A 27,629-nucleotide genomic window follows, 5' to 3' on the forward strand; every position below is an offset into this window, starting at 1 on the left:
CAGCGAGTGGATTACTGTGGCTTTGGGAGCTGTAGCCGGGTGTGCCAGTTCCCAGCCCAGCCCTGTGACCACCACCAGGGCCTTGGAAACTTGGTCCCTACAATTTCTGGGGGGGGAAAAAAAAAAACCAAAAAAAACCACCCCCAAACACATTTTCAGCTTTGCTTTTAGGGAACATGTAAGAGTGCAAGGCTGCTGGTGGTGCACACACATGCACACACTCGCATGCACACTACCCATCCCCAGGCCAAGGCCCCACAGTGCCCTGGGTTACCCCCTGGGCTCCCCCTGTGCCTGGGGGTCTCTCCCAGCCATGCTCCCACCAACCTGACCCCCCCTTTCCTCTGCAGGGCTGAGCCAGGTCCTGCCAGCACAGGGACGAGAAGCAGCTGCCCCCGACTCCTTGCTGAGGGATCCAGGCACTGCCACAGCAGAGCATCACAGGGATGGGGTGGTGGGCGCCGGGTGGGAACGCATCTGCGTGGCTGTGCAAGAGGAGATGCTGCTCCTCGGTGCTGGACCATCTGCTACCTTCGTGCTGCAAACACTAGGGCTGTGCCAGGGCCTCAGGGCTCCCATGGGCTGTGGGAATTGGGCAGTCTCTTCTCTAGAAATGAGGTCTTTATTTCCTTGCTCAGAAAAATAGATTCATTTCATAATTAAAAAAAAAAAAAGTTTAAAAAGAAGGAATGATGACAGTAGAGGCTGGAATGTCGCTGGGTCTGTACATGAGATGCTGTGAGACGGGGCTGGGCAATGTCCCGCTCAGTAGCTCTCCTCCTCCTCACAGTAGTAGTGATACCCTGGGGGGTCCCCACTCTGGTCACACGTGGCATTGGCCACCTCGCCCTGGCTGCCCTGCGGGCAGTACTTGGGGTCATAGATCTGGCGACCGAGGCCGAAGACCTGACCGCTCTGGTTGGCACCCTGGTTGGAGCCCATCTGCAGTGACATGGAGGAGTTGTCGCACTTCTCTGTCCCCATCTTGGCATCGTAGATGTGTCTCCTGGTGCCCGGAGCTGTCATGCCCACCTGGAAGGACAGGATGGAGCAGAGCTCGGCCATGGTACCCTGTACCATCCCTCCCCACCACAGCCACAGAGGCTCACCTGGCTGGCACACTTGTTGGTGCCCATCTGGAGGCTGATGGTGGAGTGGTCCATGGGTGGCAGGATCTGGTTTTTGGGGTCATAGAGGTGCCTCCTGGTGCCATAGGCAGTCATGCCGGACTGGCTGGCACACTTGTTCGTGCCCATCTGACAAAGGGTTCTGGTGAGGACCATGTGCTTCCCTACACGTGCCCCTTCCCCTCCCTCCCCATCTCACCAGAGGCACAGCCAGTGCTCCCCTACCCAGCCCGGGTGCAGCCTCTCCAGACTCCTGGCCATTGAGTGCCAGACATGGAACTGAGATGGTCCCAGATCCTGAGGACATCTGAGGCACCTTGAGCCTCGGGGCCTCCCAGCCCTGCTTGGGGCTGTGACGGAGCTGGGGTTTTGATAAAAGTGGGGCTGCCCTCACCCAGCACCCTGGCCCCTGGGGGCACACACAGGGCAGCCCACCTGCAGCCCAATCACGCACTGCCCAGCCTTCATCTTGGCCTCGTCAAAGTTCCTCTGCTGCTTCTCTGAGTACTTCACACCGATGTCCACGCCGCTTTGCATCCCCTTTGTCTTGGCCTGCCGGGGAGGAACAGTGAGGAAAGATGGGGGTCCCAGACCTCCCACCCTCTCCCTGGGCAGGCGGGGGGGGGGGGGGCTGTGGGGTCCCACAGGCACCACCCCAAGCTGGGGAGCCCTCCCAAGCTGCTCACCCCTGCACGCTCACCATGCCCGCCAGTGCCAGCAGCGACACCTGCACCTGTGTCAGGTTCCCGCTCTCAAAGAGGTCGTTGGCTTCAAAGAGGTCCACGGGGTTCATGCCATAGCTGGCCATGGCCTTGATGAAGTTGGAGAGGTTCTCGAGCTGGGGGCAGGGGGAGAGGGTTAAGACCCCGGTGGGTGATGGCAGAGGGGCTGAGGTGGAGCTGGGGCTCCGCAGCAGCTGGCTCGCAGGCAGGGCTGCCCCCACCTACCTGGTGCCAGTTCTGAGCTGAGCGGTTGATCTTCCTCACCGAGTTGGGCTGCAGCTTGTTCATGAGCCTGGGGGGAGGCAGGGGGGAGCGGGGGCTATGGCAGGGCAGAGACCCCTGGTGCGGTGGGGCACGGGCCCCTTTCAGGAAGGTTCAGCCCAGGTCTCCCCTGCAAGCGTGAGGTGATCCCCCCCACCCCCAGGTCCCGGCTGATCCCCAGGGCTCCCCCCAGGCACAGGCACTTTGGGGGTGACTCCAGCCAAGCAGCACCACAGAGAAAACCTCTGACTGCCATTAGCTGGGGGGGTCCCACCAGCACGGGCATGGCCGGCCCCAGCCCACTCTTCCCACCCCAAGGGCTGGCGGGGGTCCCCGGGAAGGCAGGTGCCCTCCTTCCCCATCCGAACAGGGACAAGGGGCTGTACTTGGCATTGCCCGGGACTCACTCGCAGAGGATCACTCCATCTTTCAGCCCCTTCTGGAAATCGGGCCCGATCTGCTGCCCCGTGACGCTCTCGATCCATGTCCGCAGCTCAGCCTCCTTCTGCGGGTCGTACTTCTGGGCGAGCTGGGGGAGACGGCATGGGGGCAGCTCAGGCACGGCCCCAGCAGACACCCCAAAACCCTTAAGAGGGACAGCTCCCCCACCACCACACACAGACCCACAGTGAGGTCTGGGGACAGCAGCCCTGTCACAAGCACCGTCCCTGGGAAGCCTTGGGGACGCTGGCAGTGCCAGGCTGGTCCCCAGGCTCTGCAGGGTGGTGGAGTGAACCCCCAGCCCCAGAGAACGGGGTGGTGAGGTGGGTGCAACAGGCCAGGCAGGCACGGCGGGCGGCGTGGATGGCCCCCTATTCGTTCAACCACAATTTTCTGGTGCACGGGGACCCCTCCGGGGGCGGCAGGTGACAAGAGCCATGGCTAGGAGTAAAGCCACAGTGTGACTCCATCACGGGGGAGGACATATACCCCCACCTCCAGGCTCCCACATCCCCATCCATCAGCTGGTTTTAGCCTGTCTATACATACAATCTGGGGAGCAAGAGCAACTGGGATGCCCCTGCCCATGCCCCTGCCTGTGCCCCTGCCCGTGCCCCTGCCTGTGCCCCTGCCCGTGCCCCTGCCTGCACCCCTTGCACGGGAATGGGGCCAGGAGCATGAGCACGATGCTGCCATCAGACACAGGTGCTGGTGTGGCCGGATCCAGCGCGAGCCCACAGAACCCAGTGCCCCTCACACGTGGCAGCTTCTGAACCTTCGCAGGAGGATGAGGAGGAACTGTCCACGGGGGCTGGGGGGAAATGCACCCTGCAAGGGCCTGTTCATCCCAGTCCCCTGGAGCCCATGGGAGCCCGGCACTGAGCCCTGGGGGTCCCAGCCAGTGATGCTCTCCCCTCGGTGGGGCCAAACACACGCTGCAGATTCCTTGGCCGCAGATTCCTTGGTCACCACGGCTATGCCAGGAATGTGGACGCCTCCTCCCAAATGGAGACCAGCTGCCCACGCCAGCAGCATCACCGCCAGCAGCATCACTGGCAGCGTCGTCTCATCCCTGGCCTATGAGGGAAGGAAAAGGCACCCCAGCCTGGGGCAGGAGAGAGGGGGCTGTGCAGGAAGCCCCCGCAAGCCCCAAGTGCTGTCCTGCCCCAGACTGGCCCCTCCTGCGCTCAGCTGGCACCCGGAGATGGCCACAAGGCAGCCACCGACCACTAGCCCATCCTGTCCCTTCCTGGTCCTGGTGCATGCTGGGGCTGTGAGTCCCCAGGGTCCTGGACGTGGGGAGACCCCGGGATGGGCATGGGCTTGCCCCGCTGCGTGGTGGGGAAATGCCAGCCATGCCTGTGGGCTGTGCAGAGCTGTGGTCCTGCAGCCCCGGCCCCAGAGGGCAAGCTTGGCTGGTGTGGGACGCAGGGATGGTCCAGCTGAGCAGGGTCACGCTCACCACACCATGTGAGTCCCAGCCGGGGCTTCCCACTGTCCTGCCAGCTGATTTTCTGGAGCGTGGGCTGTCAGCACCAGTTCCTTTTTCCACCCCACGGCAAGCACCGGGGTTTCTCAGGGGCAGAGGGGACCAGCCCAAGAGCAAAACCCACCACAGCCCAGTCTGCAAGGACTTGCATGGACTGGGAGAGTGCCACTGGTTTAACTGGTTCCCAGTCGGTGATGTCAGCCTCCAGCAGACACAACAGGGCAGTTAAACTGGCTTAAGTCTTGCTGAATCAAGCTGAAGCACCCAAGAGCACCCAGCAGCGAGGCTCCAGCACGTGTCCACCTGCTCGGCGCTGGTGCAGCCCAGCCCAGGTGCAAGCAGGGGCCCGTCTTTGCCCGGTGATGAAATGCAAATCCCCAGCGAGGCTGAGCAAGGGGAGCTCAGCCCCAGCCACGGCTGCAACATCCCCGCAGCCACGCGTGGCCGAGTCCTGGCAGCGGTGCGGGCAGTGGCTCATCACCCCTTCTCCTCCCTGCCCCAGTCCCGTCCCCATCCCAGCAGCTCCCATGTCACCGGGCAGGGCACAGCCACGCAGGGCCACCGGCCAGCTGCCCCAGGGCCAGCAGTGACCACAGCTCAAGCTCTGCTCGCCCAGGGCCGGGCACAGCCCAGCGCTGTGGCTGCTGCCCGGGGTGGCAGCGGTCCCTGGAGCCCAGCCCCAACCACAGCCCCGGGCTGCACAGCCAAGGGAAGGGGTTGCTGCGCCCGCTCTGCTGCCCCCAGCCCGGCGGGACCCCTGTGCCCATAGTGCCAGAGCCCCCCGCCACAGCAGCACAGCCCCCTGCAAGGGGCACAGCGAAGGCAGCGATGGTGGCACCTCGAGCACCCAGCGCTGCCCGCCAGCACCCAGCCCCCTCCGGCACTGTGGGGGAGGGGAGGGCTGAGCTGCCCGGGCAGGGGGTGCCGGCAGCCAGGGCAGCTGCCTGCTGGCCGGGGGGCCAACACGGTTCCCCTTTCCCCTTCCGGCCCCGCGGCGGCTCGGTGGCAGCTCGGCGGGCGAGTGGCTCGGGTGTGCGAGGCCTGGGTGGCCAAGGGTGCCCCGCGGGTGCCCGGCCGGGGGTATCCGAGGGGCAGCTGTGGGCTGGGGGCTGCTCCGGCCCGAGTCCCACCGGGGCCACCAGCCCCCTCCCCAGCGAGGCCGGGCCGGAGCAACCTGCCCGAAGACGCGGAGCTGCGGGAAGCGGAAAGCAGAGAAGCTCCGGGGAGCCGCAGCGAAAGGTGTCCGGAGCCGCGGGGGGTCGGGGCCATCGCCCCCAGCCCCGGGTGCAGCCGGACGGGAACGGTGCCCCGGGGTTTGCTGGGGGCGGGGGCGACAGCAGTCACTGAACCGGGGTGGGCCAGGCAGCCGGCGCCCGGGACCCCTCCCAGCCCGGCATCCCCGGCTCCCCATCCTCCCGGGATGCCCTGTTCCGCATCCTCCCGGCTCCCTCTCTTCCCACAGCCCCCCGGTTCTCTGCCCTCCCGGCACCCCGGGCTCTCTGCTCGCCGGTGGCACCGGGACCCCCCGATCTCTATCACTGGGACTTCTCTACTGTCCGCCCGGTGGCACCGGGACTCCTCCGGCTCCACATGCCCGGAGTGCACCGGGACTCCCCGACTCTCCAGGACCCCAGGATGCAACCGAGACTCCCCAGAGGCACCGGGATGCCGGGTCTCCAAGGCCACCGGGAGCACCGGGAGCCGCAGCGCCCGGTGGCCCCGTTCCCCCCCGATCCCCGACTCTCCCTCGCCCGGTGGCACCGGACCCCCGCTGCGGCTCACCCTGTTCTTGACCTCGGCGGAGAGACCGTAGGACGGTCCCTTGTTGAACTGGGAGCTGCTCATGGCGGGGAGCGGGGAACGGAACCGGTACCGGAGCGGGGCGCGGGGCGCGGGGCGCGGCGGGGCGGGCGGGGCGGGCGGGGCGGGACCGGGCCCCGGCCCCCCCGCGCTGATTGGACGGGACGAAATGCCCAAATAAGGGCAGGAGCGGCCGGAGCGCCGGCGCGGGGGGGGGGAAGGATTGACGCGGCGACACTGGGGACCGGGTCCCGTCCCGTCCCGTCCCGTCCCGTCCCGTCCCGTCCCGTCCCGTCCCGTCCCGTCCCGTCCCGGGCACGCACTTATAGACAGACACACACACACACACACACACCCTACACCCCCCCCCCCTACACCCCCCCCCCCCCCCCGTAGGTAGGCCCCCCCCACCCCTACACCCCCCCCACCGCCATAGGCAGGCACACGGGCGAGCATCACCCCATACACACGCATACACAGATGCGCGCACCCCGGCCCGCACTCCCACCCACGGGCGCCGCCGGCCACGCGCACCCGCGGCCACGCGCACAGGCGGGGCACACGGAGGCGCACACCTCCCCCCCCCAACCCAGTACACCCCCCCCCGCTCCCCTCGCCCCGACCCCCGGAACCCTCCGCAGCCGGGCCCGGGCCGGCCACCCCCAGCCCCGCTGCCGGCAGGTGGCCCGCTAGACGCGGCCCCGCCGTGGGGTCCCGGGCAGCCCGGGGGGCAGCGGCAGGGGGTCCGCACGCTGCGGGAATGGCACCCCGCGGCCGAGCCGCTCCCGGGGTTTATCCAGGTGCTCTGGGCGGTGGAGGGGCTGCGTTACCCCACGGGTGGGTGTCACGGGTGGGGGCCAGGGGCAGCGCAAGGACCCCAGGGGGGCAGCTAGGGCCGGCCCATCCTGGCAGTGCCACGGAGCCCACGGGAGACAGAGCTGGGAGCACCCCGCGGGTGGGGGCCCAGGGCCCTGCAGCCCACCCCCCCCTCACACCCCCTCTGGCAGTGCCCTGTGGGAGGGGGCTCGTCCTCCCTGGACTGTTGGACACCCCCAAACAGGAGTGAACCCCACAGAGGCCTGGGGTCCCGCAGGTGTCAGCCCTGCTCCCACAGAGCAGGGCTCTCTGACCACCCCCTACCCCCCCCATGCAGCCCAGGGGTGCAGCACTGAACCCCCACCCTTGCAAACAGCCCCCAAGAGCTCCAGCATCTTCTCTGCAAGGCTGGGAACAGGCCCGAGCCCCGGGGGGGCAGCCGGGGTCCCCCTTCCCCCCGGCTTGGGTGAATATTTGGCTTTTTCCTGTTTCAGGTTCGGCAGCGAAGCCGATGAGGAAATAAGGCGGCGTCACACGCGCCCTCCTGACAGTTGGCCCCGGCGAATGTGGCCGACGCGGTGACTCGTGTGCTGGAAGCCAGACACCGGCCACGCCAAGCGAGGGGCCACCGAGGCCAGGGGCTCGGCCGCCCCCCAGAACCATGTTCTCCCGGAAGAAGCGGGAGTTGATGAAAACCCCCTCCATCTCCAAAAAGAGCCGAGCGGGAAGCCCCGTCCCACAGACGCTGCCGGTGAGTGCCCACCATCCCCCCCCCCCCCCCCCCCAAGTGGGGTGGGGGGGCGCAGCACCCATGGAGCTGCTGGGGAGAGTTGTGGGGTGGGAAGGGGGATCTGGGTACAGCCAGGGGGTCTGCGAGGAGGAGGAGGGAGCTGAGGAAGCACCCTGCTCGCTGGGCCTGGGGGGGAGGATTTTTCCCCAGGTGAAGGGGAGGGGGCAGCTGCCTGGGGAGGCGGGAGGGCAAGGAGGGCTGGGGGCAAAAAGGGGGCTGTGGCAAAGAGTAGGGAAGCCTGGTCGTGGGTGGCTGCGGCCGAGTGTTTGGGGAGGGCAGAGAAACCCCCAAACCTCCCCGGGGAGAGGGGCAGGAGCGGGGGGATGCCTGTGATGGGGCAGCCCTGGTACCAGGGCTCTGCCATTTCTCTGTGTACTTGTGGGCACCCCCGCCTCACTGTGGGGGTGGCCGGCAGCCGGGGCCCCCCTGCGCACCCCAGCGCTGCCCGTCCTGCGCCTGCGCTGCGCCCGCGCCCCAGCCCACAGAGCATGGGGAGAGCCATGGCCGGCGGGGCAGGGGCGACGGGGCCTGAGAGCCCACCCGCCGCTCCTTAGCTGGGGGCACCCATCCCCTTCCCCACCCTTCTCCCCGACCCCCTGGGGGAGGGCCTATGGGTGGCAGACGGAGGGATGCTCGGCCGGGCGGCTGGGAGGAAGAGCTACAGCCCCTATCTGGCGGGGCGCCGCAGGACGGGTAAAGCCAACTCGCCCAAACGCTCCCTGGACTCGCTGCCCCACGCGCCCGCCGTGTGGCTGACGGTACGGCCGGGTACACCCATGGGTGCTGGATGGGGGGCACTGGGGTCTCCAGGGCCACTGCACCCCGGGGTGGGAAAAAGACAGGCTTTTAAGGGCTGGGTTGGCCCCAGCCATTTTGGGGCGGGGGCCTTGGGCAGCCCCCTTGCTGCCCCACAGTGATCTGGCCAGCCCTGGGGGCAGAGCGGTGCTGAGTTGCCCCAGTTCGCTCTCCCCCATGGCAGCCTCGTGCTCTCAGCCAGCTCGGTGTCTGCCCCACCAGTACCAACGGTGACTTCCAGCAGCACCCGGCTGGGGATGCTGAGACCCAGCACACTCGTGTCATATCTGGGTGCCTGGGGGTTGCTGATGGGAGCTGCTGGAGGGGTGAGGATGGGGCCCCCTCCCCGTGCCACAAAGACACTTGCTAGATGCATGGCCCCCACTAGATACACGGCCCTGGAAAGCGCCATTAGTGCCGGTACCAGCCCCTCCCTCCAGGCAATGTTACCCCTAGAAACTGGGGGCTCCCTCCAGCTGTAAACATCTCCAGAGAGTGGCCTGGGAGGGGACCCTGGGAGGTGACCCCATTCCTGCCCCATCCCTGGCCGAGCAGGGGCTGTGCCCGACCTGGGGATGGGACAGGCAGAAAGAGGAAGGGGTGTGCGGGGCCAGATCCTACTGTGCCAGGGTCCCCAGGACCCCTGGAGATGGGGAGCTTTGGCATGGTGTGTGCTGGTGGGGACAAGGCAGTGTCACCCAGATGGTCATTGTGTGACCCCCAGGACAAATCTAGAGCCACAGGGGCTGGGGGGTGGGGGTGGTCAGTGGGGGCTGTGGGGTGCTCCTGTGGTCTGGTTTTGGAGCTGATGCTCCTTGCAAAACCCCTGGGCTGGGGGTGGTTAATCCACTGGGAGCCGGGAGCGCTGGGCAATGCCAGGGCTGCCTTCGATGTGGTGGAGGGGATGGTGGGGATGGTGGGGATGGTGGATGCGGCCAGGCGAGTGCCCAAACCCTGCCAGCTGCTGTCCCACCCTTGTTCCCTTGAAGGTAGAGCCACTGCCTTCACCCTGTGGGGTCCTGAGGCTGTGCCCGCCAGCCCCCACCCCAAATCCCCAAAGGGCTGGAAACACTGGAGAGGGCTGTGCCTCGTCCCCGTGCCGCAGCAGGGCAGGATGGCTCTCAGTCTCTGCTAGGGTATCTAACTGGGGAAACTGAGGCACAGCACAGCTGCAGGACCTGGCACCAGCCCCTCAGACACCAGCCCATCCCTCCAGGCTGGTGGAGTGGGGGGTCCCGGGGTGCTGTCCTCTCCCTGCCCAAGCTGGGGTCCCAGCCGTGCCCCGCAGCACTGGCTGTGCGTGCTGGGACCTCACGCTCATCCCTGCTCCCCAGGACCTCTCCCGCAAGGATTGCCTGGAGGCACCCGGCACCGGCCCTGGGGAGCTGCCCCCTGCCAGCTCCAAGCTCAGCACCAGCCCCAGCACCGCCAGTACCCTCAAGCGCCCCACCAGCCTCAGCCGCCATGCCAGCGCTGCCGGCTTCCCCCTCACCACGGCGGGCCCCAGGCCCATGGCCAAGGGCCACAAGACCCCCACATCCTACAGCCCCATGGACGGCACGGAGGGCCCCTTCATCGACACAGAGGACATCTCCCAGCTGCTGACGGATGTGGCCCGCTTTGCCGATGCCCTGGAGAAACTGCGGGATGTGGTGCTGCGGGACGGTGAGTGCAGGGATGCTCCCAGCTCCTGCCAAGGCAGCACCAAACCGCCTGCCTCCCCGGGGACAGTCCGGACCCACGGGTGGGGGGTCTCTGCTTGGGTGGGGGGTCTCTGCTTGGGTGGGAGGGGACTGGGACCCCCAAGGGGTCGTGCTGAGCTGCGGGAGCCGCGGGTAAGAAGGTGGTGGGTGGCTGCCGGGAGCTCAGAGCCAGGATAATGTGGCTTCCTGCCTGCAAGCTATTTTCATCCGCCCGTTTTCCTGTTTACAGCACAGTGGTGCCAGCTGCCTGCCAGAGCCCCCGGAGCCCCAGGGGGTGCGGGCATGGCCCCCCAACCCCACCGGGCCAGCCTCACCAGGGCAGCCGGTGGGATGGGGTCAATGCGCCAGCATGGGGCCGAGTGGGCTGCACGGCCATGGGTGGGTGTTCATGGCCACCCACCCAGGAGGGAAAGGGGATGGTGACGATCTCGTGGTCCTTGTGGCGAGGTGGGGCTGGGGGGGGGTCACATGACACTGTGTTTTCGGCACTGGCTTTGCAAACATGTTGACGCATCCCCACTCACCATGGAAAATGGCAGCACCCAGCCTGGGGCACCGCTGCCCACGGTCCCAGCGGCTGGATCCACGGTGCGGCTGGGGTCTGTGCTGCTGGGGGGACCTTGGGATGGCAGCTGGCAGGGTGATGCCCCCCAAAGTCCCTGCAAAGGTTTGGGCATTACAGGGCAGGGAGGAAACAGCCCTGAGCTGGACGGGAACCGTCCCGCTGCTGTCCCCACTCGGGGTCTGCGGTGATTGCTGGACCCCATGTGGGACAGCCGGAACGGTGCCATCCCCAAGCTGGCAAAGAGACAGGGAGAGGTTGGGGCTGACCTGCAGGATGCAACCATGGTTTTGGGGGCTAAGTCTCCCCTGCACCCATCCATCCTCATTCCCAGCCCCACTGGTGTCCCCACTTTCTACTCTGGAAGGGGCCTGGAAATGGGAAACAGAGGAAACCCCTTCCCAACCCTGAGCAGGGGGCTGGGACAGGGAGCGAGGTTTGCCTATCCAGGAGGTGGGTGCCAGTCTCCCACCCCAGTGCTTCCCTACAGGAGGGTGCTCATCTCCTAACAAGGCTGTCAGCACCCAGCCCCAGCACCATGCTGGCGGGGAGTCGGGTCGGACCCCTGGGCTGGCAGCTGCAAGCCCACAGAGGGGACAGTTCCCTGGGAAGGACCTTGTGGGACTCGGCGAGCCCGGCTGGATGGGGCACAGCGCAGGACAGACCTGCTACATCCCTCCAGTGGCTGGGAGCGCCCGTCCGGCGGGAGGGAAGGGAAGGAAATGAGGAGGAAATTCCCAAACTGCTTTCAAGGGAAAAAATTACTACTAAGGACAAAATGCCTAAAAGGTCAGGCTGCCCCAGGCCTGCCGCTGCGCCGGGCAGGGGACACACTGGCTGGGGACATACCGGACAAGTGGGAGGTGGCCATGCCAGTCCTGGGAAGCCCCAAAGCCAAGGGGATGGGCTGCATTGTCTGGGAGCCTGGTGGGACCCTGGCTGGGATGTAGCTGGCAGGGGATGGATGGGAGGCTTTGGGGACGGGAACACAGGGCACGGTTTCATCCCCCATCCCCCCCCCCCTTCTCTTGCAGACCCCAAGGAGCCCCAGCGGCCACTGGCCCACGAGTGCCTGGGTGAAACCCTGCGCATCCTGCGCCAGGTCATCAACAAGTACCCGCTGCTCAACACCCTAGAGACCCTGACAGCCGCTGGGACCCTCATCTCCAAAGTCAAGGGTGAGACCATGGGGCTGGGAGCTCTGCCCCCTCCCCTCCTGCCCCGTGCCAGGGTGTGCAGGGCCCGGGGAGCCCAGGGGGAGAGGCAGGGAGGGCGAAAGCATCCTGCTTGCTGTGTTTTAATTTTAAGGATGATGTAGTATCAGAAATGACAGAGCCCAGATCCCTGCCTGCGGGTTTCCAAGCACAGCTGCAGGAAAAACACTTAAATAATCAGATCCTGCTCCTGGCAGCACCTCGTGTTTATAAGAGCGGGGTCTGTGGCACCCAGATCCTTGCCAGGGCACTGCCTCCTGCCCACAGCAGCAGCAGCAGCAGGGAGGGGGACAGCCGCGCTAACCGCAGGCAGAGCACAACATTCTGCGTCACTGCGCTGCTTCCTGGACACCGAACAGCAACCAGCAACCGCGCGGGGACAGGAAACCTCGGGGTGGGTGGCAGGAGGGCTGGTGTGGGGCTGGCCCCACGTGGGCCTGGGATGGAGTCAGTTCAGGCTGTCCACGTGCCCGGGCAAAGGGGTGGGCGCGCCCACCTTGTCGGGGTGGGGGGGCTCAGCACCCCCCAGAAGCTGACCTGAAAGGCACCAGGGTCTGCCCAGAAGCCTTGTCTGCCGGCAAAGGCATCACGAGTGTCCCTTGGCTTGGGTGTCTGCCAAGTGCCGTCTGCCACAGCTCCCACTGCCGCTGATGGTTCCTCTTTCAGCCATGGGCGAGAGCCTTCCTGGAGGAAGCCATCCCGCCTCGAAGCAGGGGGCTCTGGGGGTGCCAGCAGGCAGTGGGACAGGTCCACAGACAGCAGCGCTTTTCCAGCAGCCCTGGGTAACGGGAGTAAACAGAACCGTGAGCCAAGGGATGCTGGCAGGGAGTCAGTCCTGGGAGCAACGCGGGGTCAGCGGCACTGCGCTGCACTGGAGAAAGTCCATCATCCATAGGGATGATCGTCTCCTCCCCACTGCTCCCTCAGGCTTGGCCCAGCCCCAGCCCCCCAGCAGGGCTGAGCTGGCAGGTCCTGCTGCTGCCTGAGACAGGGATGCGCTCGCAGTGACAGGGCTTCTGCATCTCCTCGTTTCCAGGTTTCCACTACGAATCCAACAATGAGACAGACAAGCGGGAGTTTGAGAAGGCCGTGGAGACCATCGCGGTGTCCTTCAGCAGCACGTAAGGGACTCTTGGCCAGCTGTCACCTAGATGGATCCCATCACCTCCACCCCTCGCCCCATCCCCTCCCCACACACACAGCCCCAGTGACCATTGGTTTGGGGGAGTGGTTTGAGGACCAGAGAGACCCCACGGGGAGGGCAGGTTCACTCCTCCTGGAGGGACCCCCAAAGCCTGCTTGAGCCCACAGGCTCATCGCCCTCTACGGTGCTGGGCTCTGCTCCTCCATCTGGGCTGCCAAGGGCATGGGGAGCTGAGCTGATCCCCGCTGAGAGCAGAACTACGGCTCTGATACCCCAGCCTCACCCGGTCCCTTGGATGCGGGTCGGGTTCTGCCAGGTGACAGCCCTGCTTGTCACTGCCCATCCTCCCTCTGCTGAGCCCAGCCGTGTTCCTCTTGTCACAGCGTGTCGGAGTTCCTCATGGGGGAGGTGGACAGCAGCACCATCCTCTCCATCCCACCCAGTGACCAGAACCAGGTGAGTGATGCCCGCTCCCATCATGGGGGTCTCGGGATGTGTCGGGGCGCTCAGACCCGGCCCAGGAAGGGGCTGAGCCCCCAGCCCCAGACGTGGGATCCCCAGCTCACCTCCAAGCCTGGTGGAGCTGGGTGTAGGCTTTGCCTGCTTGCTCCTGCCCTCACCACCATCCCAAGGAGGGGAAAAGCCACCTGGCAGCTTGATCCAAAGGGCAAGGTGGATCGGGAAGGGATGGAGCAGCTCTGTCAAGAGGCGTTAAAGAGGGCTCTGGTCGCTCTCCTTCACTCTGCCCTGGTCTGGTGTGTGCACAGAGCAAATTACTTCTCCAGCGACATTCCCCTTAGCTCCCGGCCACAGGCACAGCAGACTTCCAGCAACAGCAGAAAGGCTCCAGCAGCTCCGGGTTTCTGTCTCCCCTCCATCCACCAGCCCCTCCGACTACTCCCCTTTTGTCTGATCGGTCCCTTTTCTTTCCCAATTCCCACAGAGTATGGAGAGCCTCTATGGGGGCATCCCCGGGCCTGGAGGGGATGCCATGCCTTCGGGCATGGAAAGCTATGACACAGGTAAGCCCACAGACTCTGGGTGCAGGGTTTGGGGTGGTAGGGTACCTGCCTGAGCAGATGGGCTGACAGGAACCAGCATCTTCCCCACCGCTGCCATGGTCCTGAGCTGCACATGGCTTCTTGGCTGAGAAAAGGCAGCAGAGCTGCTGCTGGCAGCGGGGACACCAGCACAGCGCGGTGCTGGCACAGATACGGGGAGGTTGGCACTGAAAGCTCGGGGAGCTTGCAGGGGTGAGCCGGGCTGTCCTGGGGTTTTCCCAGCTGTCCCAGTGCTCCTGGGAACAAAAAGGCACATGGAGGGAGCAGGTCAGTGAGCACAACAGTAGGAGCACATTCAGCATCTCTCTCCTCTTTCTCTCCCCATCTTCCCCTGCATCCCATCACAGGCCGTCCTCCGGCCGAGGAGGTGGATGTGATGCTGCAGCGCTGTGAGGGAGGGGTAGATGCTGCCCTCCAGTATGCCAAAAACATCTCCAAGTACATGAAGGACCTCATCGGATACCTGGAGAAAAGGACCACGCTGGGTGAGACGGGGAGCACGGTGGGTGGGTCCTCTCCAGAGTGGGGCTGAACCCCTCACGGCAGCGTCAGACCACATCGAAGTCCTCTATGCTAAGAGAGATGGAGGGAGTCAGACCCCGCAAGGGCAGTGGTGAACTTCAGGACTGAAGTTCCTGATTTATTTTTCAAAAGGAACCCAATCAGCAGGGAAATCCCGGCGTCTCATACGTCTTTTTCCCTTCCCACCTTTTTCTTCCAGAGATGGAGTTTGCCAAAGGGCTTCAGAAGATGGCAAACAGCTGCAAGCAAACCATCAGTCAGGAGGTAAGTCCACATGTCCCTAAAGCCACCAGCATCCAGGCTGGTGGGCTGTGTCAGGAGCAAGCAGCCCTGGAGAGCTCGCTTTGCACGGCCCAGGAGAACAAGCGTGCAGCTCTCCAAAGCTCTCTGCTTGGCCAAATTCATGGGTCCAAACCAGAGCAAGGGATAATGCCGAGACCCTGCAAAAGCTCCTCCATCAGTGGCCAATGCTTCTGCCCTGGACCTGCCAGGTATTCCAGCAGGGAGAGCCCGGGCAGGCTCCCACGCCAGATGTGCCCCAACCCCCGGCTCTCCAGCCCAGGTACTGGGCAGGTGACACCACAGAGCCCTTCCAGCCTCCTCCAAGCAGCCCCTGGGCAGCCCGTGGCTGCGCTGTCTTGCCCAGGACAGGGCTTGCACCAGCAGCAGGAAGCCAAGCCGAGCCTCTGGCTCTTCTTCCCTGAACGCCGTGCTGCAGGATGCGTCTCCTTTGGTTCACGCTGCGGTGCTGAGGCTCAGGATGCTGCATTTTCTTGTTCCTCAGACCAACATGCCTTTCCTGTCCATCTACCTGCTGGCCCTGGAGCAGGATATGGAGCACGGGACGTCGGTTCTGCAGGCTGCCATCACCCTGCAGCACCAAACATTCCTCCAGGTGAGAGCACAAAGGCCGTCTCTCCCCGGTGGCTGGGCAGCGAGGGTGGCTGGTGGTCTCCTTAGTCCTTCTGCCACAGGCAGCTCTTCCAGAATTTGGAATCCTGCTGCTGTTCGGCTCAGCCGCAGCTTGGGCTCGGCATTCCCTGGCTTTGCTCCGGCCTCGGCGGATCAAGGAGCCCAAGCTCTCAGCCAGCTGCTGGGTCCTTTGAGGGGTTAGATACAGGGTCTAGGAGAAGCCCCCCCAGTCTGGAAAATCGAAGAGCACCCCCTTACTGATCCCCACCTCATATGAGGCCTCTCTGCATTGCCACTTCCCCACCTCCACCACCACCAAGCTGCACCATCTCCCAGGGATCTGGTGTCCTGCCAGAGGGTGGATCTTGCTTAGCTCGGGCTGGAGGGAAACTGCGTCTGGCAGCACAGCCCAGGCTGCAGATTTGTGTCCATGGCACGAGCCCTCCCATTAACCGAGCCCAGATGTGCTGGGGAATGGTAACAACGGCCACAGGGAACTTCTCCTTGCAAAGCCTTTTGCAAAGGGAAGAGCGATGAGCATTTAGCTCAGACCACCATGGGGGTTGTTTCTCCCTCCCGATTCAGCCGCTAACGGTGAGACGCCTTGAACATGAGAAACGGAGGAAGGAGATCAAGGAGCAGTGGCACCGGGCACAGAGGAAACTGGTGAGTAACAGCCCCCCTGGCATGGTGGATCCTTTGAGGGTGCTGGACCCCTTCCCCCTCCCCGGTGGTGGTAGATGCTTTGTCCTTGGGTGCTTCTGGTGTGCTGGGGGGTGCTGGAGAAGCGTGGGGGCCCTGGGAGCTTGCAGGAGGTAACCATCCCCTGGCAGAGCTCCGTCCTCACCTTGGGTCACTGTCTTCGCTGGCAGCAAGAGGCAGAGGTGAACCTGCGCAAGGCCAAGCAGATCTACATGCAGCGCAGCGAGGAGCACGACAAGGCCAAGTACATGGCAGTGAAAGCGGAAGAAGAGCAGCAGAACACCACCAGCAGCATCACCACCAAAACCCTAGACAAGAAGAGGCGGCTAGAAGAGGAAGCCAAGAACAAGGTAGGAACATGACGGCTCTGGGCTGGGGCTGAGCATCTGCCTGGCAAGAACCTTCTCCCTCCTCGCTGTCCTAGCACAGGAGCAGCCCTGAGCTCCCCGCAGATCCTCGGACACAGCACGGAAATGCCTAGAGGCATGGGGTCCAAGCGCAAAGAGCAGTTCCCCTTGTCCTCCTTACCCATGAACCGCTTCCATCCCTTCCTCTCCCACCTCTCAGGCAGAAGAGGCGATGGCCACGTATCGGACCTGCATTGCGGACGCGAATACCCAGAAGCAGGAGTTGGAGGATACCAAGGTGAACTCCCTGCGGCAGATCCACGAAGTGATCAAACAGAGTGACCAGGTCATCAAGATGGTGAGTGGGGCTTGCTTGGGATGGCCCCCCAGGTACGGGGATGGCCGTATCCTGCCCAGGAGGGGTTCAGGTGATATCCAGGTGGTGCAGAGCTCTCCTCACTCCCTTGGGCTCTGCAAAGCCAATGCTGAAGGCTGCAGACCAAGCACCGCTCTGTGCTCCTGACTTCTCATCTAACCTGGAGCTCTTTGTCTCTCTCTTCCTTGCACCTCAGCTCACAAAGCTCACGTCTGATTTCCTTCTACATTCTTTTTAGGCTACAATCTCCTTCTATCAGATCATGCACATGCAAACAGCTCCGCTGCCCGTCAACTTCCAGACGCTGTGTGAGAGCAGCAAGCTCTACGACCCCGGGCAGCAATACGCCTCTCACGTCAAGCAGCTGCAGCGAGGAGACGAACCTGACACCCAGTACGACTTCGAGCCCTACGTGTCACACAACACCTGGTAGGAAAGGAGAAGGGGAAATCATTCCCGGTTTACATTCATCCTCTCTGTCACTGGCAGCCTTCCCCTGGGCTGGCACTACCTCTGCTGCACAACCAGCATGCTTTCAGCATGCCTGTGGGCGGCTCCTGCTGGGAATACTGGGGCTGGACCAGCTGGGAATTCCCTTCACATCCTCCGATGGATGAGACAGGGTAGCTAGTATTTAAGCGAGGACGGTAAAACCGACGGCAGGACAGCAGCCATGAATAAGGTTTTCAGGTGTCCATCCCTCCCACCCACTCAGACACGACCTTTTCTCCTCCTCGTCGCCCACCAGGTCCCCCTTCACTCGGGCGCGGAAAGGCAGCTTCAATGCCAATGATTTCTCAACAAACACCGGCTCTGACGGGGCCGGGCTGCCCAAGGACGGGACCCCCTCGGAAGGAGGTGCAGGAGCCAAGGAGCAGCAAAGTGGGGCCCCGGCGGCTGAGCGGAGAGGTGAGCCTGGAGCACCCACCCCCACAGCACCGCTTGCAGCAGGCTGCATCCTCCCCACGGTCAGGATCAGACCCCGACCTCCATGGGTACTGAGGGGGGCTTCTCCTTGCAGCAGGAGGACAGGCTTGGAAGCCTTGCAGGCTGAATTTCCTGAAAGATGCAATATCAGTTCTATGGGGTTTATTTGCTGCCCAGTGCTACCAAACAGACCATTCTCCATCTTCCCATCTTTCTTTCTCTTCCTGGGTGTGTTACTGAAGGTATCACAACCGCCCCAGCCCCTCCAGCAGCCTGTCAACAAGAAACCGAGCAGCTTCCTTCAGTAATTTCAGTGTCTCCCGGAGTCCAGGCTGTTCTGCCGTGTTTCTCTCCTGAACACAGAAAATCTCAAATAGGCTGTGTGTTTTCCTCTGCAGGTGGTAGGGGACACCAGGTCCATAAATCCTGGCCAACCTCCATCACTGAAGCTGACAGCAGCCTGGATTCCAACACAGGTAGTTACCGAAAACAGCCCAGGGTGGGCAGTCCCTTCTCGGATGCTCAGCCGAAACCTGGAGCATCAGAGTTAGGCAGTTATCTGCCGCGTAATAACATCGTGGTGTAAATAACTGCTCCAATCCCCATCTTCAGCGGGACGGGATGGGACGGGATGGGATGGGATGATGGGACAAGACAGGGCAGGACAGGAGGAGGAACCACTGGACCTTTGCACTATGCTGGCTGCAGCCCGCTCCCTTGCAGGGCAGCTCCCCGTTTCCCGTTTTCCTCCAGAGGCAGCTCCGCCGGCAGTGCCAGGCACACGGCTGCTTGCTGGGGGATTCGGCCGCATGCATCAGAGCGTGCTCAGAAGAGAAGCAACGCTGGCAGTAGCCTCACTGGCTTGTGGGTTTTCTTCTGGCAGGTGAATTCAGCCATAAACTCCAGCGGCTGTCGTCCAACGGCACCATGTCCTCCAGCGAAGAGCTGGGGGAGAAGGACGAGAACACCACCCCCTTTGAGCAGAGTAGGTGACCACGTGGCAGATGACAACATGCCGTGCGCCCACACAACACCCAAAGCTCACTGCGGGTTGGCTTTCCCCAAATTCAGTAGCTCTGGAGGTGAAGTGGACAACTGCCGGGAGGATGCCTGGCAGTGACCCCTGGAGGAGCCCACAGCGTCGCCTTTGCCAGGGGATGAGCTCAAGCCAGTGGGAGCAGATGAGCTAGGGCTGTATGCCTCGGCGTACCAGTTAGCTGTGGCACCACTAAACCACAGGATGACAGACCAGTTGGGGTGTGAAGGGACCTCTGGAGACCACCCGGTCCAGCCCCCCCTCCAGCAGCTCTCCCAGAGCAGGCTGAACAGCCAGGCAGGGTTTGAACATCTCCAGAGGAGACACCGCAGCCTCTCTGGGCAGCCTGGCACCCTCAAAGGAAAGAAGTTCTTCCTGATATTCAGGTGGAAGAACTGGTGCATCCAGCTGGTGGTCTCCTCTGTGACAGCGACCCTTCTGCTCAAGCTTTGCTTAACCTTGCCTCCTCAGGAGCCAGGACGCAGATGCATTTATTTTTGTTCTGCTCACAGGCATCAATGGCATCACCCCAGAGATGACGGCTCCAACAGGGCCCTTCCGAAACATTGGCTTGTCCAAGGCTGCCCAGACTCATCGGCTGAGGAAGCTCCGTACCCCTTCCAAGTGTCGGGAGTGCAACAGCTATGTTTATTTCCAGGGAGCAGAATGCGAGGAGGTAAAGCTGGGAGAGGGGGAAGAGAGCTTGGTGCATGGAGCAGATGGACGATATGTCCCATGGAGGGGGTGAGCTCACCGCTGCCTGTGCACGGTGCCGTGATTCACTGTGTCCCGGATGAGAGCAGCGTGCTGCAGCGCAGCTTTGCACTCCGGCATCAAGGATTCACTGTAGAAATGCAGCCAGGAGCTCTGACACACGCGTTGTCAGAACCATGGATGCAACCACAGCCAGGAGTTGCCAGCTGGCTGTGGAAGCAGAGGTGCCAGCAAGGAGTTTGGGGCAGGACTACCTTAGCCCAGCTCTAACCTGTGTGTAGGAAGACGTTCCTCCCTGGGGAGGGGTCCACGCGCTTTGCATTGGTCCTGCAGTGTCTCCAGGGCATTTTTCCTGGCTGCCACCAAGCTCAAGGAGCTCCTCCATCTCCAAGTGATGCCTGGTGGCTCCTAGCAGCTGCCCTTCCCCCTGCCCCAAGGTGCTGTCTCTCATCCCCACGCATCCCCCTGTGTTTTCCAGTGCTACCTGGCCTGCCACAAGAAGTGCCTGGAAACCTTGGCCATCCAGTGCGGCCACAAGAAACTCCAAGGGAAGCTGCAGCTTTTTGGGCAAGACTTCACAAAGGCTTCTCAGAGTAGTGCCGACGGCATCCCCTTCATCATCAAGAAGTGCATTTCCGAGATTGAGAAGCGGGCACTGAAAACCAAGGTGACGCACTCTCTCTTCCCTCTTCTTCAGCTGGGCTGGCTCAGCTCCCTTCTCCTGGGTCCATCGCCTGCCTTGCCATGATCACTGACGGACCCGTTTGCCAGATGACTGGGAGGGCAGGAAGCCCTGGAAAGTCCCAGTGGATAAAATTGCCCCCGATATCTCAAACTCTGACCTTGGAAACTCTCTCCTTTTTCTTCCCTATGAAGGAGGAATGACAGTGATGCATGAGCTGGAAGGGAATGTTCCAAAACGATGCCTGAGGGGCACTTCCAACCCCAAAAGGAGAGGACGGGAGCTAGAAGCTCACTATCTCCTGCAAACACAAAGACAAACATTCCTCCTCATTTCAACTCTGCTTTTCTTGCTTTTACAGGGCATCTACCGAGTTAATGGTGTCAAGACCCGTGTGGAGAAGCTTTGCCAGGCATTTGAGAATGGGAAAGAGCTGGTGGAGCTGTCCCAGGCCTCCCCTCATGATATCAGCAACGTCTTGAAGCTCTACCTGAGACAGGTACGGTGCTGCTGATACCTCCTGCCGGCGGGGAGGTGGCCAGAGGATCTAGCATCCCAAAAACCCCAAACTTGCCTTTCCTGAGCCGTCTCTGGCAGGAGGAAATCTGCACAAACTGGGCTTCATAACCGTGTGGCTGTGGGTGGTGAGAGGGGTCCCTCCCGGCTGGTTGGGGGTCAGCGGTGGAGATGGGAGCATATGCACGAGTGGGGACGAGCAGGCATGCTGCGCTGCCTCCGAGCTGCCGGGTTTCTGCTCTGGGTGACCTTCATACAACTCTCCCACCGGCGCTTCGCCCGGCTCCCCCGCCACGGTGGCAGCGGCATGGCCATGGCCACCCACAAAACACCACGTCCCAACTGGGGAACCAGGGACATAACAAGGGAAGGGACCCAGCAAAGGTCTCTCTGCACAACTGAGCCAGGGCTGAGCTCACGTCACCCTGAGCAGGGCTGTGCCCCTGGGGTCACCCTGCGGGGGGCTCAGCCCTGTGCCATGCTCCTGGGGTCACCCTGTGGTGGGCTCAGGGTCACCCTGCGGGGGGCTCAGCCCCATGCCATGCTCCTGGGGTCATGCTGTGGTGGGCGCAGGGTCAATCTGCGGTGGGCTCAGCCCCATGCCGTGCCCCTCAGGTCATGCTGCAGTGGGCTCAGGGTCACCCTGCGGTGAGCTCAGCCTCATGCTGTGCCCCTCAGGTCACCCTGCAGTGGGCTCAGGGTCACCCTGTGGTGGGTTCAGCCCCGTGCCGTGCCCTGCCACCCGCAGCAGCTCTGCCCCAGGCACCCTCTGCTCCCGGCGCTGGTACCCAAACTGGCAGTGCAAACAGTGTCACCCACATCCTCCAACAGCCACCACAAGGCAGAAGGAGACAAGCAGCTTCTCCTGCACCCTGCAGCCTTACCACTTAACTCTTTAGTGCTGCTTCTCTCTGAGGGCCAGTGTAGCTCCACAGAAGGGCTCCTGCGTGTTAACTCGGGAATCAGGCCCAGCTCCAGCAAGGAGGCTTGTCCCTGGGTCCCCTGCACTTGAGAAGGGCTATGAATTGCCCCCGTAGTTTTTCCAGAGAAGAAAAGCTGAGTGGGAAAGAGAGGAAGAAATCAGTCCTGAGCCACGATCCAACCTCTCACTGCAGAGAAATGGGTTTAAAGTCCCTCTGTAAACTGCTGGAGTGGAGGGAACTGCTCCGCTGTTCGAGGCAGCTGGTCCCCAAACCCATGTTTAAGCCATTCTGAAAACATCCCCAGCCCTGCAAAACCACCAATTAGTCAAAGTGCTGCTCTGGCTGCTTTATACAAACCTCAAAGCAGGAGTTTCGCCTAAGCCAGCCCCACCTTTGCTGCAGGCTGTGCCGGTGACATCCTACCTCCCCCAGCCCACAATCCATCCCTGTCCTCCTCCCGCTGCCGTGCCCACCCCGGGCCAGGGCTTTTCTAGGGGGGAAAAAAAGAATCCCTTAACCTTGACCCAGCAGAGAGCACCCACGGGTGGAGCAAACGCTGCTTTTTGCTTGGACCTCCCAGGTACTAATTGAGGAGGGCAAACAAGGCTGGATTGATGCTCTTCAGGAGATGGATAAATAAACATTACCTCCTGGGTAGCAGCATTTGCAAGTGTTGGGGATGTTTCCTTGCTGGTTTTCTCAGCTCAGCAGCGCTGGGCAGGTTGAGTTAAAGAATCAATTAGCAATATTCGAGTGAGCGGAGGTTATCTTTATTCGGCAGCACTGGGTGCATGGGGGATCGCGCCACCAAAGTCATGCACCCTGAGGGGACTTTTCAGTCCCCTCTTTATACAAGCAACCCATACATATTCATTAATTTTCCAGGAAATCGTTTACATATTCATTACAATTCCAGGAACTCATTTACATATCTCACTAAACTAGTGACCATGATTTAATTCCTTGTCTTTGCCACGTTGTATAAACAACAGGAACTTAGGACCAGATAGCCTTTTTAAAGGTGACAAATCCAAGGACTTAGCAATTAGTCCTGCATGTTAGCAATAAGGGCCCTTGGACGTTTCCCAATTTTTAGATAAACATAATTACATTATCCTATAGATAAGTGGTACATCATTCATCATTCAGGGTCTAGGTCTGGCGGTGGGGTGACCCTCCTGGCACGGCTCTCCAGCACCCATCTCCCTGTTCTCGCTTGCAGCTGCCGGAGCCCATCATGCCCTTCCGTATGTACAACGAGCTGATGGGCCTGGCCAAGGAGAGCTTACAGGGCGGCGAGGCCAAGGGCAAGAGCGGGAAAGGGGGTCCCGAGCTGGTGGACAAAGGAGCAGACACCGACAAGGTGGTGGTGAACCTGGTGCTGAAGCTGAAGGAGCTGGTGAAGGAGCTTCCCTGGGAGAACATGGCCACGCTGCAGTACCTCCTGCAGCACTTGAGGAGGTGAGGAGGGCAGGTCCAGAGCCCATGTGGGTGCTGGGGCACCTTCCCTTTCTTCCCAAGAGTGCTGCCATGGGGACAGCCCAGCTTTCCTGGGAGCAGGGAGGTAGATCCGTGGCTGCAGCTACTTCTGTGCCACTCACAGAGCTCGCGTGTGCCACAAGAGAGGACTCTGTGCTGCCAGCCCAGCATCTCCTCCAGCCTGGATGCACCAGGGTGAGCCCTGCCCGTCCACCCATCCCTTCTCCCTGCTTGCTCTCACAAGTTCCTCCTCCTCCTCCTCAGGATTGTGGAAGTGGAACAGGACAACAAGATGACCTCGAGCAACCTGGGCATCGTCTTTGGGCCAACACTGATGCGCCCGAGGCCCACGGATGCCACTATTTCCTTGTCCTCACTGGTGGATTATCCCCACCAAGCTCGCATCATTGAGGCGCTCATCATCTTCTATTCGACCATCTTTGAGAACAAGGAGCCCACGGTGCTGGCCGACCCCAGCAAATACGTCCCAGATACCAAGGAGGAGGCAGCCAGCTGCTCCGACCTGGTAGGAGTCCCTGGGGAAAAGGGAGCACCTTTAGGGGATGTGGAGCTGGCCCGCAGCCCTAACACCCCCCGCCCCCCGCACCCCTCTCCTGAGCAGGGTCCCAGCCTCATGCTCTGCCCTGTGGCTGGCACCGGTGATGTTCCCCATCCCTGACGTGCCAGGGTCCAGCCAACACCGTTGCCTTTCTCTTACAAAACTTGCCTTGCTTCGTCACATCCCCGCGGGCATCCCACTCCACCTGCAAGCAATTTGCTGCCCCAAAAGTCCTGTCTCAGTAGGTGAGACAGGCGGGGGGGGTGTGGGAGAATGGAGCCTATGCGCTTTTACACAGGGATAAAAAAATGGCATTTTGCCAGTGAACGTTTTCTGGAAGCACATCTCGGTGAATGAGAACGTTTTCTTCCCCTCCATGCCCTCACCGCTGTACCCCTTCCTTCCAGGGCAAGGCAGGCTCCCAGCCCACCACTCTGCCCGGCAGCCTCCCCTATCTAGAGCTGCCTTTGGAGAAGGGGAATTTGCGGTACGGCGCTGACTCATTCACAGGTAAGTGAAAGGCACCCAGCATCTCCTCCAAAGTGGGCACCGATCCCTCGGGAGGTGCAAGACACGTCCCTGGTGGGCACAAAGCCCTTCCCCTGTCCTGAAGACCCCACATTTACATGTCCCTGGTGGACACAAAGCCCTTCCCCTGTCCTGAAGACCCCAAATTTGCATGTCCCTGGTGGGCGCAAAGCCCTTCCCCTGTCCTGAAGACCCCGCATTTGCATGTCCCTGGTGGGCGCAAAGCCCTTCCCCTGTCCTGAAGACCCCGCATTTGCATGTCCCTGGTGGACACAAAGCCCTTCCCCTGTCCTGAAGACCCCAAGTTTGCTGAGCAAAGCTCCTGCTGATGCCGTGGTGGTGATCTCTGTCCCACAGAGTCTGGTGACCGCTCTGTTGACTCTGACTCCGAGCTGGAGGACAGTGGGGAGCTGCTGGCCGCTGCGGACGGGACCCCCCGAACCCAGCTAACGAAGCAGGGCAGCGAGACCAGCACAGACGAAGCTCAGTTCTGTGATGAAGGGAGCGAGGGACAGCGGAGCCGGAGCTGCAGCATGGGCCAGTCGGATGCGGAGGGCACCGCTCCCCGCTGCTGCAGCCCCCCGGGAGAAGAGCAAAGCGATGCAGAGGAATACCCCGAGAGCCGCCTCGCCGCTGCTGACACGGACTACAACACAAACCAGTCCAACAATGCAGCCAGGTGCCACAGTGGCCACCAGCAGCAGCCCTGGTTTATCTGAGCCACAGAATAGAAATCCCGTGGACCCTGGGATGGGACAAAGGGACAAAGCCCAGGAACTCCCCAGGCGTAGCGATGTGGGACGCTGCAGTGCTGAGGGGTGGGGAGGGAGGGTGCGGAGCCACAGGCAGCTCAGGGGGCTTTGGTGTGTCAGCTGCAGGCAGGTCCTGGCTGGTTCGTGGCTGGAGCTTTCACATGAAACCCCTGAGCCCTCCAGCTCCCGACGGGGAGAATCGGGTCGGTCTGCTGCGACTGCCGACGGAACCCACCTCCTGGAGCAGGGCAGAGGAATACTTGTTTGGGGCTGGGCAGGAACCCAGGGCTTTGCTGTGCCCGTGCCAGGTCATGGGCTTAATTCTTGCTGCGCTCCTTAATCCCGCGCCTCTACTGCAGAAATGGAGACAAGATGAGTCAAAGGATCGGATCATCCTCGCTGGCTGCAGCCGGGAGGTGACGCAGGGAGAGTTGCCCCGTGGCTGGCAGGGGAAGGGGACGTGGCCAGGCACGGGCACCACACGGACACAGGGACACCTGGCTCTGCCACCTGGGGGGCAGCACCCCGGGCAGAGGACACAGCCGGAGGGGCACCAGGTTCGGTGCAGCCCAGTAAAAGCCACCGCACCATCTCTCACAGAGCCAGCCTTGGCTCCAGGGCTGTGGCTGCACCATCTGCCAGCCCCTGCAAGGTACACCCATCACTTCTAACTGTCTGTACCAGGCAGCCAAAGGCCAGCAATGAACCTACTGCCTCAGCACCTCCAGCCAACACAGGACTCAAGTGGCCACGTGCCTTTGCCGGCTCGGCTGACGAGGTTTGCGTTGCTGCTCATATTTATGGTCATTTTTCTACTCAGCAGGAGCTGCACAAAAGGCAACCCACAGGCTGTGAGCAAGCTCAGGGGACGGGATTTCCTGGCTGCAGGGTCCGGAGCATTGCCTGATCTCTCAGGGTTTGGGTTTTTTTGACAGATGTTTGACCTTAAAAAAAAAAAAAAAATCTAAGCTGCCAGTCCAGGACTACATGTCTACTCTTCCAGTGGGTCTTGAGATGGAGCTGGGCAGAGAGCAGGTCATCCAGGGGCGATGCCTCCTGCTCAGGACCACCATGGCCTGAATCGAGTCACAGCCCCTGCCAGTGTAAGAGGCTTCTTTTTTTAGTTGTTTTTGGTTTGGTTTTGGTGGGTTTTCTTGTAAATTGATGACCTTTCAACATGAATCCACTACCTCTGCTGGCAAAGGAACTTAAAAGGGTTAAACAAGACCAGCCAAAGTTTTTTTTTTTCTCTTTAAAGTTATGAGACTTTTCTGCACTGAAGCATAGAGAAACAAGTAGATATTCTAGCTTACAAAGAGCTGAAAGCTGTTTCCTTCTATTACCCTGTTTGTTTTGTACCTGGGCTGCGCTCCTGCCTCTGCCATTAGAGCCTCAGCCCCGGAGGGCACGTGGCGAGCGAAGACCAAGAGCTCGGGACAGACACCCAAGGGCACCTGGCACACCAGCAACTCCCAGCCCACATCTCCTAAGAAATTGCACAAATCCAAAGCTGTTTTCTAATAATTAGCCAAACCCTTCGTGATGAAGATCATCATGAGATGCTGGGCTCCAGACCGTCCCTCGCTCTGCTCACGCGCCCAGACCTCCCTGCTCCGGGTGTGAAGAGACAGCGAGGGGGAAGGCAGAGCCGGACCTCGGGCCGAGGAAGCCCAGTGAGCGAAGCAGCAGCGATGTTCTGGCTGAAGAGCAGTGCTGGGGGCACTGCGCACCTCACTCCTGGGTGACCAGCCAGACGTTTGGCCCCGTAGAAGGTCGGTCTCCAGCAGAGGGGAGAGCCTGGGTTAAGGGCTGGACTTGGTGAACTTGAAGGTCTTTTCCAACCTGAATGATTCCATGGTTCTACCATTACAGTTGCCAGAGCTCTCAAAGACTAATCGGAAACACAGCTCAGCATAGTAGGTCAAAGGTACACAAAGCCAAAGTTAATTTACAGCTGAATGGTTTATAACTGAGCCAAAGAAGAGCTGGAGATATCTGCGAGACATTTTTCCAGCAGGTCATTTCCATGGTAGCAAGAGTAAGGAGGTCGGCTGCCCCCTCTTGCTACCAGCACTGCTACGGGCGGTACCGTGTGTGTTTGCGAGGATGGATGGTGGTTGAATGCGAGTGAGGGAAGGGACAAAAGCGATGCTTGAGCTTCACATGGTAACAGCCACCCTTCTCTTGGTATATTAATTCAGCATGGGAAAAGTCAAGCGTGTTTGTTATGACATGCCTGTACTGCTGTATGAAGCTGCGTGACATGTTTTGCTGCGTTCAGATTGACATGCTTCTGAAAAAAATAAATAAAATCAGTGTGTTCAAACCCATTTGTCCCAGAGATCAGATCCTTCCAGACTCACACACCCATGGCTGCAGGAGGCTAAGCACTGTAAGGAAATACTCCCACGTATTTCTAGCAAGTAAACCGAAGTTTAAACACCCTCAGAGACCTGGAACAGATTAAAATGAAAATGACTGGGGGGTGATATGCAACTCTCCACAGCAATATCTGAGCACCAAGGTCTCAAAACAAGGTTAAGCTAAGGTAAGAACATTGAACACCTGTTCAAAACAAGAACAGATAAGGTAAACAACAAGGGAAGTCTGAACTGCAGCATTGAAACTGCATATGACAGCTGGGCCAGAGCTCCGCAGGGTGGGCGCTTGGCTCAGCCGTGATGGAGAGTCCGTAACACAGGGACTCGCAAAGTCTAGAAGGCTTTGCT

At 61.5% G+C, this 27,629-nt stretch overlaps 2 protein-coding genes across 4 annotated transcripts; one reads left to right on the forward strand and one right to left on the reverse strand.

The window, feature by feature from the left end:
* Nucleotides 1-603: 603 nt before the first annotated feature.
* On the reverse strand, nt 604-6,048 carry CNN2 (calponin 2). Of its 2 annotated transcripts, XM_056336885.1 has the most exons (7): nt 5,823-5,981; nt 2,518-2,639; nt 2,075-2,141; nt 1,828-1,965; nt 1,563-1,679; nt 1,110-1,256; nt 604-1,032 (listed from the first exon to the last, which is right to left on the reverse strand). In XM_056336885.1, exons 1-7 carry the CDS (start codon nt 5,883-5,885, stop codon nt 766-768), a joined length of 921 nt encoding a protein of 306 aa, XP_056192860.1. In that variant the 5' UTR covers nt 5,886-5,981; the 3' UTR covers nt 604-765. The 2 variants fall into 2 exon arrangements, with proteins under 2 accessions (XP_056192860.1, XP_056192859.1); XM_056336884.1 differs by lacking the exons at nt 604-1,032; nt 1,110-1,256; nt 1,563-1,679; ... (1 more) ...; nt 2,075-2,141; nt 2,518-2,639 and adding an exon at nt 2,646-5,358 and having other exon boundaries at nt 5,823-6,048.
* Nucleotides 6,049-7,177: 1,129 nt separating this feature from the next.
* On the forward strand, nt 7,178-27,230 carry ARHGAP45 (Rho GTPase activating protein 45). 2 transcript variants are annotated; one of them, XM_056335996.1, is made up of 23 exons: nt 7,178-7,407; nt 9,576-9,906; nt 11,541-11,684; nt 12,757-12,841; nt 13,248-13,320; nt 13,808-13,886; nt 14,273-14,410; nt 14,647-14,711; nt 15,232-15,342; nt 15,945-16,025; nt 16,232-16,411; nt 16,629-16,766; nt 17,023-17,213; nt 17,533-17,693; nt 18,110-18,187; nt 18,595-18,696; nt 19,260-19,423; nt 19,940-20,128; nt 20,505-20,642; nt 22,805-23,043; nt 23,326-23,587; nt 24,028-24,130; nt 24,506-27,230. In XM_056335996.1, the coding sequence occupies exons 1-23, from the start codon at nt 7,318-7,320 to the stop codon at nt 24,865-24,867; spliced, it is 3,504 nt and encodes a 1,167-aa protein (XP_056191971.1). In that variant the 5' UTR covers nt 7,178-7,317; the 3' UTR covers nt 24,868-27,230. The 2 variants fall into 2 exon arrangements, with proteins under 2 accessions (XP_056191971.1, XP_056191970.1); XM_056335995.1 differs by lacking the exon at nt 7,178-7,407 and adding an exon at nt 7,906-8,204.
* Nucleotides 27,231-27,629: the final 399 nt, after the last annotated feature.

The sequence above is a fragment of the Falco biarmicus genome, chromosome 4 (assembly GCF_023638135.1).
Source record: "Falco biarmicus isolate bFalBia1 chromosome 4, bFalBia1.pri, whole genome shotgun sequence".
Lineage (NCBI taxonomy): Eukaryota > Metazoa > Chordata > Aves > Falconiformes > Falconidae > Falco > Falco biarmicus.